The sequence below is a fragment of the Centroberyx affinis genome, unplaced genomic scaffold (assembly GCF_046629955.1).
Source record: "Centroberyx affinis isolate AG114_WGS23_722 - 3 ecotype Tasmania unplaced genomic scaffold, CSIRO-AGI_Caff_v1 ptg000229l_1, whole genome shotgun sequence".
In the NCBI taxonomy this organism is placed as follows: domain Eukaryota; kingdom Metazoa; phylum Chordata; class Actinopteri; order Beryciformes; family Berycidae; genus Centroberyx; species Centroberyx affinis.
Genome location: NW_027278916.1, coordinates 94,390 through 110,706, shown reverse-complemented (window position 1 = coordinate 110,706; position 16,317 = coordinate 94,390). Strand labels below are relative to the sequence as shown.

The following is a 16,317-nucleotide window of genomic DNA, read 5'->3' as shown; positions in this document are numbered from 1 at the left end:
ACAGACACACTTGAAACTTGAGCTTACATTCTGTCACCATTGTTTTGTAGGCTTTGGGACTTGGAGAGAGATGACAATTACGTTCTGTCCCTTAACGAGACTCTGGGGTTTGAGAGAGGAGAGACAATCAACTGCGTTTCATACTGTGCTGGAAAAGGTAACAAGGAATTAAGTTTTGATGTCATACGGCAAAACTTAAAATTACTACAGGTATTCAAGAGTTTGCGAAACCTGCCACCATCATCACCATTTTTTTAATTTTACAAATTACAGGTTATATTTCTTTTAACAATATTAAATTGTCAAGCAAGAATCACAGTTAGTTCACCACAGCTATCTTTTCTCATTTTAAGCTCCCATTTCCAGTCAGTCAACATAATCTTGGAATGTGCTATTTTTCATCACATTCCTGTGGATAGGCTGCTTCCAAGATGTTGTCCTTTCACTATATTCCCTAAATTCCCCTTGTAGAATCTAGATCTATCACTAGTGACTACACATAAACAGTCCCCTAGATTACCAAGGTGTTTACTCTGCGATGCTGCTCAGTTGTGTTTCAAACTTAAAGAAGTCTTATTTGCCTTTGAATAACATTGCGTCCTCCTCAGAAATCCTGGCAGCTGGCACCAGCCATGGGCGCATAGCCATGTGGAGGATGGTGGTCCAGCCGGGCAGCAGAAGTGACACCAAGGCCCAGTGGAAACTACAGACTCCCACCGAGATAGAGGGCAATGTCATTCAGCTACAGGTACTATTTGGAGCAGCATTTATACAAAATGTGATATTAACCAGCTGCCTGCCGCTAATTTATTACATATGAATGAATATCAGTCACATAGTATGAAGAACAGTATAGTAGTATAGTACATTTCGGCTCAGAAAGTTCAGTAAAATCTTCTGTTTCCAGTGGGGCTCCAGTTTGAACCTGCTGGCAGCCAACAGTTCGACCACGGTGCTGATCCTGTGTGAGCATGTGATGTCGGCCCACTTCAGCCAGCAGGTGGCGGCGGTGCAGCTCACCCCCTCCCAGCTCAGCATCACCCAGTTCAGCACAGGAACGCACCTTGCCCTGCAATCCGACATACACATCAAGGGAGTCTGTGTCACCAAGGTAACCCGGGGCAAATCTAGAATAGTTTTTTTCTCTGTGTATCGCTCATACAAGACAGTTTTCCTGAGAGAGATACTGAAGGCCAAGGCTTTACCCATTTAGACAAGTAAGAATTTAATGTTTATCATGTTTATGGGATGTGTGTTGTCATCCCAATAGGACTCAGTGACAATGTGGAGTGGCAAGCAGGTCACTGTGTATGAGCTTGCAGGGACAGTTCTACGCAACACAGGTACAACACTTACCAAAACCTCACTGAACAATCCTAACTGTGCCTTACACAGATGTGACACTTCAGAAACTGCATTAAGCCCCCTGTCCTTTCTTTTCCTCTCCTCTCCATTCTTTCTCTACTTTCCTTTATCACTCTTCTCCTCACCTGCTTTTCTCCACACCGTCTCTCTCTTTTCCTCCCCTCTTGCTGATTTCCCAGGGTCTTTCCCGTGTGAATCCCATGTGTTAGCTGTGCATGGTGAGAACCTCTACACTGTGGAACCTAACAGGGTCCAGGTCCGCACGCCACAGGTCTGTTGTCCCACCCTGGAACCTTCTATCCAGTGTTCACTCACTGACCAATGTTTGACCATGCATTTTCAAAGGGCATATCAAAACTGGAATGCTGTAATACTGTAATTACTGAGTTAGAATTGTGTATTGAGTTTTAAATGAGTAAAAGTGCACAGGCAAGAGGTATCTGTCACCTTAACCAGATAATCATTCATTGCTAAACCATGTTTTTTCCTTCTCTGCCCTGCAGGGCACAGTGAAGCAGCTGCTGACCTTCTCCAAGGCCGAGGGCAATCCTGTGCTGCTCAGCGTGTGTCAGGCCTACCTGGCTGTCGGCACGGACACAGCACACATCAAAGTCTTTGACCTCACCAGAAGGTGTAGTATTAATATAGGATGTCTGTTCATTGACATAGTTTCTATGTTGAAGATACTTTCTATTCTGACAATGCCAGTGTTACTGTATATCTTTATAGAGACGCCAAAGCTCACTGCAATGCTAAGAACCTGGTGGACCAGATCTCCAATCTGGGAGCCTTGAGGTCAGTCAAGTGTAATGCCAATGGCAACCAAGTCAGCATCCTCATTTCTCAGGTGAGTGGACAACATGCAACTCAACCACTCCCCGTTCTGAAAAGTAGGGTTTGACCAATATGGGTTTTTGAAGACCAATGTTGATATTTTTGTATTGAAGATGCTGGTGGCCAATATTTTGTGCTGATATTCAGTACCTTGAATATCGTAAAATGTGACAATTTTCATCTCCAACAATTAAAAGGATTCAGTGTTTCCCCCCAAAATCTATTCTTAGCAGTGTGGAAACAGCATTTATACTGTCAAATGATACTAAAACTCTCCATTAAAACTCATACTAATTAAATTAATTTAGGTGGTTGGCAGCTTCTTAACAGAAAGTAAAGAAAATTAAATTTCATTGCAGGTTTTACAGACTGTTTTTATTAAACTGTGGTCAGGGAGGAACCTCCATCATAACAGTGGTGGACATGAAAGGCCAATATGGACCCGATGTACTGACAAAGCAATATATTGGTCTAACCCTATTGAAAAGGAAAGGTGTGGCTAGATTGCAGTATAATCAAAACTTACTGACATGCTTTTTGAGATAATAAGATGAGATAATCTTTCCTCTCAGGTGAATGGACGGCCTGATCACAAAGTGTACTTCTATGATGTTGAGATGGACACTGTGACACACTTTGACTTCTTCACCGGCAGACCGCCCAGTGGTCTCTCACAGCCTGAAGACAGCGAGAGGTAACTTCAGCTGTCTTTGTCTGCATTTGTATTCTGTGTCTGTGGAGAGTTTTTTACTCAGATTATCATATCCGGTGTGTCTGTTCTGTGTTTCAGGCAGCAGTTTCAGGCGACAGAACTGAGTGGTCGCTGCCCTGTGTCTCACTTCTGGGATGAGAGTGAACCTCGTCTTTTTGTTTGTGAGACGGTGCCGATCAGCTCCGAATCCTCATCAGCTAGTCACTTGGATACGGTACATTACCAGAATACAGTATATGCATTCGTCTCAGACCATCAGACAGCAGGTTTAGATTTAAATTAATTCCAAGTTAAAATACTGATTGCTTGACCATGTGCTGCCTTTCTTTCTGTCAGGTGGACGTGTCAGTGGTGACGCTCTTCTGTACTCAGGAGCATGGGCTGCTCCTACAGGACTGCTACCCTAAACCTGCAGGCCTGCAAGCCCTCCTGGCTCTGGATGTGCCCTACTATTACTTCAGCTGCAAGGTTTGGACAAAGACCGCTCTGTTCTGCTCATGTTACCTCTTCATTAGGGGAGTTAGCGTACATGGGGCTGCTCTCTGTAGGTCGGCCGTTTGGAATCTTGAACTTACTTAAATGTATTGTTCTTGTTTTTATTTGCTCCCATCACGTCATATTTCATGTCCATGTCTCTGTGTGTGTGTGTTTGGTCTCCATTAACACACCCCAGCTATTATTTCGGAGGGGTGGTGTCTTTCTACCACAAGTAAGTGTTATCCCCTACAGTCAGGTCACAACAGCTCCAGTATTCCTTAGTCCCTACTTCCAGCAGCTGTTTAATTGTGCGTGCCTTGTGCTGCATTTGAGAACAAAACAAAACAAAACAAAACACTTTTTAGTTAATTGTGATCAACAGCACAAGTGCATCCCGTCCGAGGTGGATTGAGGTCTATAGATCATAAGATGTGTCCAGTTGCCATACACCCTGTATTGATGAATAGATACGTTCTGTAATGCCTTGTTGTTGTTTGGTGTTGTCTCCATTTCACTGCCCCAGTGAAATGCCCCAGTTTTCCCTAGGAGTTCACATTTACCTAGTTTATTTCACATTTGTTTTATGACTATGCTTCTACTTCACTGTATGCTTAATTCATTAATGTCTGTGAACCATATGGTTACCTGTCTTAACACTAAGTTTTCCTCCCCCAGCCTGGTGAGAGAGATCCAGGGTTAGTGGAGCCTCCAGCCCCGGCTTCAGCCTCCCCACCCCAGACCCAGGCATCAAGGAGGTCCTCAGCCCAGGCTGCCCAGTTCCCCCATATGGTGTCCAGGCGAGCCCTCAGGGACTTTGTGGGCCTGGAGAACTGTGAGAAGGCCACCCGCGACGCCATGCTCAACTTCAGCTTCTACCTGACCATCGGCGACATGGACGAAGCCTTCAAGTCCATCAAGCTCATCAAGAGGTGAGACTGTGGTAGATAGTTGCTCAGCAAGTCATCATCCGTTGTTCTGCACATCTGCACATCTGCGTGAGATTGTGTGTGGACTACTCAGTGTGTCTGTGTGTATATGTGATAATGTGTGTATGTTTGTGTGTTTGTGTGTGAGAGCATGAGGTGTGTGGATCCATCTGCCCATTAGAAAACGTTCAGCAGCATCAATACGTGCGTATCCGCCATGCATCATCACTGAGGGATTTCCGTAATCGTCTTTGGATGCATAACTGGCATGTGTGTCACCGTCCACTCAGTGGTGTTAGCGAAGTGGGAAGACGTGCAGGATGGCACATCCCCCTGTTTGACTGCTGTCATCACTTCCCCCTCCAGTCCTTTTCACCAGAGGCCTGTTAAAAGGTTGTGATTGCACTCCAGTTCAAAGGATGAGGAAAGGCCGCAGGGATAGTATTGTTACTACGTCCTTGACTCTTCTCTGGACCCCCTGTAAGGGTTTGCAGTGGGAGAGCCGTAACAAACTGCCTTTGACTTACGTGGAGAATGGGGCATTGTTGCCGTTTGCTTTTGATCACCCGTCACTTCACTCAGCACCTTTGACTGTTGAGGTCAACACAGAGGAAAAGGTCACAGTATCTCTGTGACCTTAACTTTGATATGCTCTATTCAAGTCAGCAGTGATCCAGGACTGAGGACACTGGACGCTGCCTATTTTGGTAAACATTTGTTGTAGTAATTTGTAAATTTCAAATATATATGACATTTAGAGCTGCAACGATTAATCGATTAATCGATTAGTTGTCAACTATTAAATTAATCGCCAACTGTTTTGATAATCGATTAATCGGTTTGAGTAATTTTCTAAGAAAAATAAGTCAAAATTCTCTGATTCCAGCTTCTTAAATGTGAATATTTTCTGGTTTCCTTACTCCTCTATGACAGTAAACTGAATATCTTTGGGTTGTGGACAAAACAAGACATTTGAGGACGTCATCTTGGGCTTTGGGAAACACTGATCGACATTTTTCACCATTTTCTGACATTTTATAGACCAAACAACTAATCGATTAATCGAGAAAATAATCGACAGATTAATCGACAATGAAAATAATTGTTAGTTGCAGCCCTAATGACATTTAATGATATGTAAATGTAAGCACATAAGTTTGTCTCTGAGTGTATCAACAAGGTTAACAAGGATGCTATGATAAAATCAGATCCTCCAAAATAAAACTTTATTTGCTTATGTGAGCACATGAAATGGATTTTTAAACACAGGACATGATTAAGGACTTTTTCTGTGTGTGTGCTGAGGAAAGGAACTCTTCCGTGTGTATGTGTGTTTCTATTTCTGTGTATGTGTGTGTGTATGTGTGGTAGTTCTGTGCGTTGTGCTGAGGGGATGTGCTTTTCTAAACACACTGGGACACATACACACACTAAGTCCCCCTGCCTGTTTGGTCCAAAAGGAGTGCCTTTTCCATTCTGGCAAACTGAAGATCGGGTCACTAAAAGGATATGCATGTCCATTCCTGTGTGTGTGTGGGTGTGTGTGGGTGTGTGTATGGGTGTGTGTCTTTGGGAAGCGTAATGTGATTTCAGCAAAGACTTGATATTATCTTTAGAAGAATACGTGATTCAGGGCACTCACACTCTGAACTCTACTCTAGTGCCGCTTTTGCACGTACCAACATTTTACCGAATGGGAAAATAACATAAAACAAACAAATGGGAAAATAGCATATCCCTATTGGCCGGATATTCCACCGAGTTTAATAGGTGTGATGACAGCTTTACTAAGTTCCTCATTGATAGCTATTTTTACTGCAGCTTCTTTTTTCAGAAGGTAGGTATTGTGTTCGATTCCCGCATATCTCCGCCTGCAGCGTGATGCATTTCCTCTTCTCTGTCAGACCAGCAACCTGTATCTGGTGGGACTTGTCTCCATGATAAAGATCTGTGACACGAAAAAGGTTCTCACATATTAAAGCCAGGGACCGGCAGGCAATCCTTGAGAACTTAGACATGAAGTATTGGAAATATTGCTGAAGCTTATTTCATCTATTTTAGATCATATAGGATCTCTATTTTAGTTGCTACAGACGTCTTTATATGTGTCATCCCTGGATGGTTTGATTCAAGACAAATAAATAATACAAACTGTGATTCAGAGCTTATTGAACTTTCACAGTGCCTCATCTAAAGCAGCTATATCCACAGTATGAAAGCCCCCTCTCTCCCTCCTGAAGCAGCATGTCAGATACAGGTTGGAATGTCTTTATTCGGTCCAGACCACTGTGCTATTTCCTCTCATTCATGTTGTCCTTGACTTCAGGTGACATGCTGCGGGGTTATCTGCCCATATGAATACAAGCCCTCTCTTACAAATGTCTTTTTGCCGTGGCGCTGCTATTTAAAAGTGTAGCTCCCCGTTTCCAACTGGAACAAAAAACACTCGGGGAAGTGTTCCAGAGGTGAAGCGGAGACTGATGTATGATGTTGTGGTCATCACAGTTGGCTGTGGTTCATGTGACCCCAGGCTCTCAGTTTTCATCCCATTTGTTATTGGGAAATAATTCACAGCAAGAAACCATTAGAATAATCCCTGTCTCCTCTTTATTTAATCGGTAGAGTTGAGGTTTTAGGGTAAATCAGTCTGATAGCCTAATTGTTTGTCTTGTAGAATCTCCTTCATCTGAACCTAGGGCTGGACAATAATTCAATATTATCGTTTATCGTCTTTCAGTGGGATTATATTGTGATGATATGGTGATTTGGGGATATCGAGACGCAGAATTCTGCTGTCTGAACTGATGAGAACAAGCAAATTTTATTTAGAAACTCAGACAAAATGAAGTATGGTAGGAATACTATGTGAAAATTTCAGTTTAGTTTGACATCACACCAAACATTACCATTCAGTTCAATATGATGAACATTAATTTGATTATTTAACGTTATTTCGCTTATGTGAGCCATATCGTCATCTATATCGATATCCAAAAAATCCTTATGATTATCGTGATATTGATTTCAACCATATCGTCCAGCCCTATCTGAACCCCTTGGAAATGGAGGTTGGTTGAAGTTGTGAAATATTTCAAATTATTCATATTTTGAAATAAGCATGCACATGCACTCAAAAAGCTGCATCTGACAGCAAGGAAATTCCAATATTTGAGCATAATTAATAAATATTGTTTTTACATTGGTTCCATTTTTCATTGTGTTTGTTTGGTTAATTGGTCTGTTTGGAAGTCTGAGGTTTGGATGAATCTGGTTCTACTGAACAGAATGTGATAGCTGTTGCTTCCAAATTTTGTGGCTGTTTTGTTTTTTCCCCAGTAATTTCATTTTCAAAAGGTATAACACAAAATCATCATACTCTTCTTGTCTATACTGAATGAGTCTGGGCAAAGAAGGAGAAGGAGTAAAAAGGAGAATTTCCTTGTATGTAGAAGAAACATGAAGGCATCCCCTGATAGTCAGTCATTCTCCACAGGAGCCAGTTCCACCATTCTCTGAATGAAACTTCACCAGCTAACATTAGGAAGCAAACACTACAATTTCAATTTTATAAAACTAGTGCAGTGCCCGTTCGCCCCGCTGCTGCACAGTGCACTGTTCGGTTGTTTATTCAAAGTTTATTAATATTGAACGTGTCACGTGTCCAAATTGCACCAAATCCGACACTGCACGTCCTTGGGTCCCCAGCAATACACACGCCAAGTGTGAAGTAGATCGGACGAACGGTTCTCGAGGTATGCGAAGGACACACATACACATACAGAGAGAGATTCCTTGCTTTATAGTATGATGTAGATTTTGATATTTCTCTACACAGGAAAGTTATCTTATTGTTTTTGAAGTGGGACATTGGAATATTTTTCATCTCTGACCCTTCCACTCGTAACTATTGGTTAGTTGTAATGATGGAAATGTAGGAATTTCAGCTTGTTGTACTATTGCACTCATCCTAAGTTGCCCTGGATAATAGGATCAGCTAAATACCTCAAATGTAAATTCAGAAACGTTGCTTTTATTTGTCACAGGAGGGCAAGCTCAGCAACTCTCTACAAATTTGTTTTTTTTTAGTGTTACAAGTATCATGCAGTTGCCGAGATCATTTTGAAGATTGTCGAAGAATTTGAATCCAGTTTCTTTGGATTCAATAGCTATAGCACACAAAACCTAAGGCAATAGAATTCAAATGCAAGTCACTCTTTTTCTTTATTTTTCTATTTCCCTCTCCCACACTCTCTACTTATGTGATTTGAGGCAGACTAGACGCATCTCAGACTCTCTCAGATGCCGAAATTGCAACTATCAAATTAAAGATTATCAATCCATCTGAACTCTAACCAGTCCTGTTGGTCTATTGCTAAAGGCTACACTTCATCCAGTCACCTCAGACAAGCTTCTGAAAGCTTCCTGGTGATATTTATCACCATGTTGATCTTTACAGATCTTTTTTTTTAAAGTATCAAAATAATTCTTCAGCTGACCTGTTGTGATGAATGTTTTGTATCTTTCACTTGTGAGCTTTGGTGTTGTGGACACCAAAACAGCAACAGACATGACAGCAACCAATATATCTGCATATCCATCAATAAATTTATTGAATTTGTATGATATATTATTATTTCCGTGCGCCTCTATGTTTGGCAATGTGACAGATCCACAAATAGCCTAGAGTTCCTTGCAGAAGTACGATATGATCAAAATACTACAACTACTAATAATAGCACTATCCTTTATACAACTGTTTTATATTAATTTAAGTATATGTACCACAAGCGAGCAGATTTTCATATGGAAAGCATCACAAAAAATCAGCTTCAATATTAAAATGTGTATTTCATTCCAAAATGCAATTTATCTGTTGTCTTGATTTTTCTTGAGGAAAGGAATTCAGGTAGTAATAACAGAGTGAGAATATTCCTTCATGTATCTTTCATGTCAGCAGTGATTACGTGTTTATTTTTTCAAAAGGTGAATTTCTCATTTATAGTTTTTCCAATTAAACATTATTACTAATTTGGGTAAGCCCAATCAAGAATGTCAGTAGACCCCTCTGCTTTTGCTTTGTTAGTCTACTTGCTTGCAACATTTATCGCTAAAATTAAGGTGTATTAAATCTTTAATGATTGAAGCTTTAAAGGTATGAAGAAAGTGGTGAGGTATTCTGGTACTGTATTTTCAATAGCATTTATAGTTTCAAATTTATAATCTTTGTCAAGAAAATGCAGTCCATTTTGTATCAATGAATGAAAATGAAATGTATCTAAAAGTGGGTTCGCTCATTTTCAAGTTGATGCTAACTCTACAGTCGTAATCCAAGCTACTCTTAATATCACGGATAATATCATGCAGGAAGTATATGCCATTACATAAGTGCATGTATAACAAAATATGTCAAGTTCCAGCTTGATCTTTTCCTAAGCAGGACGTTTCATAAAGGGAAATCCCATATCCATATACTATCAAATTCCATATTTAACTACCATTCAGCTCACCCGAGCGTAAATATATGAAACAATAAATTTACTAGACCCTAGACTTTTGTGTAATTGTCATATTTGTAGTTGTATGGAAGTTGTATATAAGTTGCGTGATACATTTATTTAAAATCCAAAATTCTATGCACCAAGCAGCAATATGATTCCCATGCCTTTGTTCATGGTGGGAGGAACGGTGAAATTGTACAACAGCAAGTACATGTTAGTCCAGCAGTCATAGAGCAAACAAGTGTCCTCTCCTCGAGAGAGTCACATCAGAGTCACATCAGAGGCACCGAGTTGAATTGAAACAGGAGGAGGAGTTGGAGCGCTGTCTTTTCAGTCTGCTCTATCACTCCTTATTGGTGAATGAGGTCAGAGGTCACAGGGCTCAGCAAGGCGACTCCACATAGTCATTGTCTAGACGTGGGTGGAAGGGCGATGCCAGCGAGCGGCTGATGATGATGACCCGGGGTGCAAGGCAGTCGTCACGGCGATGTAAAATGTTCCAGATGAGCATGGCTGCGGCCAGCGTGGCCAGGAGGCAAGCAGCTATTTCCACATAGCAGGAGTAGGAGAGGTGTGTGTAGGGCCCGATCCTGTAGAAGGTCACCAGTCCAATCACCAGCACAAAACCTGGGCAGGAAGACACACAGGAACGACCTCAATCAATGAAAATGCTCTATACATGTCATTCATTAGACATAGCATCATCTCAAAGAAAGGAAAGATTTCAGCACCATCATGTTTCACATTCAGACAGTTGTGTATATTTGAGCAATGTGAGCAATGTTGGTTATTTGGGAAACCACAATTCAGAAGTAATTTGCCTAATCTGTGTGGCAAATTCATGTGTATCCCTGTCTGAAATAAGGTAGTCCTGCCAAAAAGGCTTTCAACTTTCTAAGATCACACACGCCCGCATATAGACATCCATCCCCGTCTCCTGGTATTTCACAGTTCAGCCGGAGCTCTGTGTGTGGTCTTTGAATTTGGAAATCTGTTTCCTCCTACGGAGAGCTTCTGAGATCTCAGGATCAAAGTTCTCAATGGTGTAAAAGATATCAGAGAAACTGTGCCTAGAAAAGCCTTTGAGATGTTTTATCCCCTGATTTCTTTGATTTACAGTAGTTCAACTTAAGCAACGAGGAAGTCAAGCTTGCATGCAAAGGCATAAAGCCAAGTCTTGAACTTCATGCTGTTTCTTCAGATCTTTATTTTTTTCTGCTTCACAGTGGCAAAGACTTAATATCTGCTGCGGAAAATTATTTTGTTTTATGTCTCCAGAGCCAACTCATTTCCTCGTTCATCGGTGTAAAAGCCCACAATAGATCATAGATCAATGCCATTCAAGTATCCCACAGCGGATCCATCCCTCATTCACAGTACTCAAGTGTGGTCTGGAGCCACTTAATAGTTCAACAATAATACGTGTCTGAAAATTTGCCTCATCCACAATGGTATAAATAAAGGAACCAAAAATAATCACTGGAAAAGGGGATGTTGGTCCTTTAGGATATGAATCACTCAGTTTCCTGAAGCAGTCAAACAGAGCAGCACCAATAGGGGAGTTTCTGTGTATTTCTCTCTCTGCTTCTACTGTAAGGCGGCTATCTTTGTTTTAAGTGAGGATGTGGATAATTGTGTCTATGTGTATCATTGTGCGTCAGCCTGTGTGTGTGTGTGTGCATTGGCGTGCAACTGTTTGCTCCGTCAATCTGTTCATGTTTAACCTGCCTGGCTCCTTTTCTAAGAAAATGAATAATCTCCTGTCCAGGTTCCAGCCGGGGTGGGCTGTGTGAACCCTTTTTTGGCACGGTCTTATCTCTCAGGCTTCCTTCCCCTTCTTCCTCTTTCCATCCTTCCTTCCTTCCCTCCTCTCCACGCCCCGAGCTTGAGGTTAACATATTTGCTGGACATTTGACATGATCTGTCAGGCAGAAAATCTAAACAGGTCTTATCTTAAGGCCAGCTCCTGGAAATTCACTGGGCCGCTCTGCTTTCCTTCCAGTCAACAGTATCTCGGTTCATTCTTAAAGGGCACGGGACTGATTACAATGATCAGCTTGTTTCAGTGACTTGTCTAAACCTCAAAGCTTTATCATGCCCTTATTACCAAGAATCTCTTAAGAGCCAGTCTGCTGGAAAAGGGTAATATTCGCCCAACTGGGCCATATTTAACAGACCCAAATGTCCTGCAGTGTGAATTCCTCAGCCTGGAGTGATTGACTGGCCATTCTCTTCCTCCACAGAGAAGCACATATTTCACATATCCCTGCATTGTTCTTTTTTCTAAGTGCTGTTGGCCTGTTGTGTGTAGAGAAGCACAATAGGCAAGGCCACAGTGTGGCTGTGGTGCCAGCTGTGCCCACCAAATATCTCTGCATTTCAAATCAAAAGAAATGATAAACTGTGTCTGAATGCCACAGGACCTGCGCTCTTGACCTGTTGAACGTGCAAGAGCTCGGTCCATTCAGAAACACATTCCACAGTGGTCTCCAGGGGTGAAACTGTCAGTATCGAGCTCGCAGCCTGGACCTGCCGATAGTGTTGAGATATCACTGAATGGAATTGGATATTGTTATTCCACAGTCTGCGTGCGATAGCTGAGGTTTTTGGCACATCAGAGAACGAAAACATTCCTGAGAAGGAGGGTGATGGGTAAAAATATCTCCATTCATGCAGTGCCGAGGCCCATTCACTGACTCAGCGGGGGAGGACTGAGGGAGTAATGAGGAATGGATTACTGAATGGTGGAGGCCTATAAAATGATCTGTACTCAGGAAATGAGGCCGCTTTACTTGGAAATGGATTATGGAAAGGGAAACCACTAGTAGTCGTTGGCTCTCAGTCTATTCTCGCAGCCTTTATATTTGGGTTATTTGTAGTTTTATGTGGTTTTATTCAGGCTCTTATTTTATTCACACTCGCAACAGATGAAGAGAAAGTTGAAGATATAGAGAAACCATTTCCACAATCAAAGCAGCATATTGGGGAAATGTTTTACTGTATGTTTATTTTCAGTAAAAAGTATTATTACTTTGGTAAGGAACATCCCATCACCCAGGAGCCACGTCATCATATTACTCAGCAATTTTGTTGACCAAATATGGTCAGACAGAAAGAGTAAAAATGAAGATGCCATTTTTCCAGAGAGGATCACTATTTTTAGATGTCAGGGAAATAGGTGTGTACTGTTTATTTCTCATTAGTCATTGTCACTATTGTTGCCACATTCTGAAAATAGCTGAAAATGTTCACCACCCACATTAGAGATAAGTGACTAATGGGATATGAAGCCTATTTATTTTGTCATTGTCTTTATACATCGTGCTTTGGTGAGACAAGTCGCAGGTCAATGAGGTTTGGCTGGATGCGTTCTCTAATATTGTGAATGAGTGTTTATTTGGGTGGGTCCCAGTCCCCCCACCAAGGTCTCCAGATAAAAGCCCTTGTCCCTGCTGCGATGCGTGCCGAAGACGCTAACGTTTTATCTCATGTCGAGAGGAGACTCTTTATTTGCCCCTGTTCCTGGACGTTTTGTAAACACAGGCATAAAAGCTAGGCCAGCTTATCTAGACGGAGGCCGTTCCCACCCTACCGCCGTGTGTACCACAGGCCGTTTTTCTACCGAAACATCCTATAAACACACAATCACAACACGCGCGCTCACAGACACAAACACACACACACGCACATAATCCCTCCTACCAGTGCACACACAAACACACAGTCCCTGTCGAACTGTCTTTCCCGTCCACTCCCCCCTCCCTTCTTTTTCCTCCTCCAGCTCGGGGGTTTGCATAACAGGTAGTCACAGGCATTTCCTCGTCCTGAGCAGGGATATCCTGGCGCCCGACAGTCGCTCCCTGGCTCGCTGCAGCTCCGGCCCATGGGCTCGAGACTGGGACTAAATTTAGACCAGGAGCAGACCCCCTTCATGCCGCACTGCCACAATGATACCCAGTGGCTGAGCTCTCTACACCACTCTCCAGATCCAACCAACACACAACATCACACACTTCCTCAGCAGGGGCACTGGGACAGGCCATGCCCACTGACTGTCACAATGCGGCCCACTGGGATGGTTGGAAGGGTGCTAGTAGTGGAGGAGGGGGGCGGTTACCAAGTCACCACCCCTTCTCTCCCTCTTCCCACCTCAGTTCCTGGTTGTTCCCTTGCTTAATTTGACTTTTCCTTGAAAATTGTGTACTGAGCCAGTGAGGCCCAAGCATGGTCTTTCTTGTGTTTTCTGGTTTCCTAGCTTTCCCCAACCTCTTCCTTGATGATTTGTCTGGTCTCTGGATTTATTTATATGTTTTTTACTCTAAGCCAACATTAAAAACACCAGTGGTTTTAGCAATCCTGGGGCCAAGAAAGTCTGAATAAAATTATGTGAAATAGAATATTTCAAGAAGTAAATTATTGTTTCAACAACTATCCACATTCTGCCACATTTTGTATTTATTTATGTTTTTCTTTAGATTTGGATTCATATTTGATAATGACATTGTGGGGTGAGGATTGTAGTGTTTGCCCTCAGAGGCTGGTCTCTGGTGTTGGAGAGTAAGCCAGTCTAGCTCCCCTTGTGATTGGTTTTTAACCAGTTTTTATGAGATAGAGAGCATGTGAATTTTGCTGTGCAGCATCTGGATTTCTGTCTTTGTGTGTTGGAATGATATTGTGTGTGTGGTTTGTGGGATTTCCATCGATGGATGGATGCTGTGCATTACCTCTAATGGGTGGCTGGTGATTTTTCATCATTAAGGTGCTTTTCTGGCCCTCTCCTCTTTCTGCTGATTTAAAGCATTTCAAACACACAGATAGGCCTACTGTAGGAACAGTGATACTCACTGGCTAGCTGGAAGAGTGCAGTGATGGCCTCCTCCCACCACTGTGAGTCCTGGGTGATGAAGGGCAGCCCCATCAGGCCTAGTAGGAAGATCAGCTGACCGGCTGTCAGGGCCACCGTTGCCATCAGGTTACAGGCCCGCATCATGTCAAACTGCACTTGAGGGGCCAGGAGAAGAGTTGTGTTACATTTCCAGCGCTATGAACTGAATGCATTAATTGGATATGCATGACAACCTAGATCAGGTCTAAGCTAGAAGTCTTCATCTGTAAAGGACTTAGAATACCATGTGAGATGTATCCTATTCTGTAGCTTGTATGTTTAATAGTTGTTGCACACTGGGCTATTTTTGGGCAGTGCAGCTAGGCTACATTCCTAGCAATGGGAAAAAGTGTGACAGTTACTATATAATCATGAATGTTGAGGCCCCTCTTTGTGTCACATTGCCCAGCAATGCTACCCAATAAAGTTTGGCCAGTGGATCACAGCCTGTAGCATTAACTGTAGTTCTGGAATGAAACGTTTTCTGAAAAAAGATTAATTTTCAAAGGAATATGAGTCCATCACAAAGGTCAGTTTGTCTGGAAGATTGTCCAAGTAACATTATACTACCCAAGCCTGAATGTCAGCAACATAATAGCCCTGAAAGCAGATGCTTTTGGCTTTCAAATACAGTACATGCACTCCTGCTAGGCTGCCATAGGGCTAATGTTTAGACTAACTCAACTAACTTTGAAAAATGGACTGCCATTAACTTGTAGTGATACACTTTGATGATCTTTATTGTGGTACATATCAGGTCTATCAAATGTTGATGTTGTTGGGTGACAGTGACTTGTGTGTTTTGGTTTTTGACATAATTAGTCTCTGGCCAGCCATTGAGGTACTCCCCAGGAAATATTGGGACCCAATATGTCCTATCTTATCAGTTCAAAACATAATTTAGCCGCATACAGAATAATAGGCTAGAGGAAATAGCCTCTAGGATTCAAAACATTCAAAACACCACTGTCAGGAGTATTTTGGCATCTTGCTGCCACAGATTTTGTGTAGTGGCTGTTGAGCAGTATTACATCAAACCCTGTACAGTTCTTGGATATTCCAATCCAATGCATCATCACAAAAATCTAGCCAATCAGTCGAGAAAATGATTAGACAATTTGAAAGATCTCAATTATCACAGATGTTAGTGAGCAGACTTCAATATCACATTATGCTTCATTCAGTTCATAAAAACTTACATTTGACAGTGCTGCGGGATTCCTGGTAGCCTGCATACTCGGAGCCCCATCCCAGGCTCTCACACTGCCTCTGCGTTCCCTGCCCCCTTCTCCCGGCCTGGAGGTCATCGCGGCCCCTTTCCCCGCCAGTGGGGCACATCCTCCAGAGCCCCACACTCCGCTTGCGTCCATCCTCCAGGGCCTGCAGCACCCAGCTGGGGGTGAAGGCCGCCACATTGTTAAGGACCAGGGACAGCAGGGCCACCGCCACCGCCGCCGCCACTAGCCTCCGCACGGCCATGCGACGCCTGGCACCCGCCACCTCTCCCCCTTCCTCGTCTCCTTCTCCCAACACCTGGTGCTCCTCAGCGTCCTGCCCGTCCCCTTGCCTCTCCTCTTGGGCAGCAGCACCTGCAGCACTCAGGTCCCCCTGGCTCCTCTC

At 42.8% G+C, this 16,317-nt stretch overlaps 2 protein-coding genes across 2 annotated transcripts in view; one reads left to right on the top strand and one right to left on the bottom strand.

The window, feature by feature from the left end:
• The window catches only part of ift140 (intraflagellar transport 140 homolog (Chlamydomonas)), a 28,947-nt gene that overhangs the window by 3,210 nt on the left and 9,420 nt on the right, over positions 1–16,317 (top strand). Inside the window, exons 8-18 of the mRNA XM_071542469.1 lie at positions 51–157; positions 609–748; positions 908–1,111; positions 1,271–1,343; positions 1,545–1,636; positions 1,869–1,996; positions 2,095–2,212; positions 2,772–2,893; positions 2,990–3,125; positions 3,248–3,371; positions 4,113–4,317. Coding sequence (XP_071398570.1) covers positions 51–157; positions 609–748; positions 908–1,111; positions 1,271–1,343; positions 1,545–1,636; positions 1,869–1,996; positions 2,095–2,212; positions 2,772–2,893; positions 2,990–3,125; positions 3,248–3,371; positions 4,113–4,317 — 1,449 coding nt within the window. The remainder of the gene's footprint in view (positions 1–50; positions 158–608; positions 749–907; positions 1,112–1,270; positions 1,344–1,544; positions 1,637–1,868; positions 1,997–2,094; positions 2,213–2,771; positions 2,894–2,989; positions 3,126–3,247; positions 3,372–4,112; positions 4,318–16,317) is intronic.
• On the bottom strand, positions 8,418–16,272 carry tmem204 (transmembrane protein 204). The gene is made up of 3 exons (XM_071542550.1): positions 15,897–16,272; positions 14,658–14,813; positions 8,418–10,439 (listed from the first exon to the last, which is right to left on the bottom strand). The coding sequence occupies exons 1-3, from the start codon at positions 16,174–16,176 to the stop codon at positions 10,195–10,197; spliced, it is 681 nt and encodes a 226-aa protein (XP_071398651.1). The 5' UTR covers positions 16,177–16,272; the 3' UTR covers positions 8,418–10,194.

Bases quoted from the DNA above. Each gene is read 5' to 3' on its own strand.
- tmem204 (XM_071542550.1), bottom strand. From the start codon at position 16,176: ATGGCCGTGCGGAGGCTAGTGGCGGCGGCGGTGGCGGTGGCCCTGCTG. The intron at 14,814-15,896 runs GTAAGTTTTTAT...TGGCCCCTCAAG, and splicing joins ATCCCGCAGCACTGTCAAAT to TGCAGTTTGACATGATGCGG. The intron at 10,440-14,657 runs GTGAGTATCACT...CTTCCTGCCCAG, and splicing joins TGCACTCTTCCAGCTAGCCA to GTTTTGTGCTGGTGATTGGA.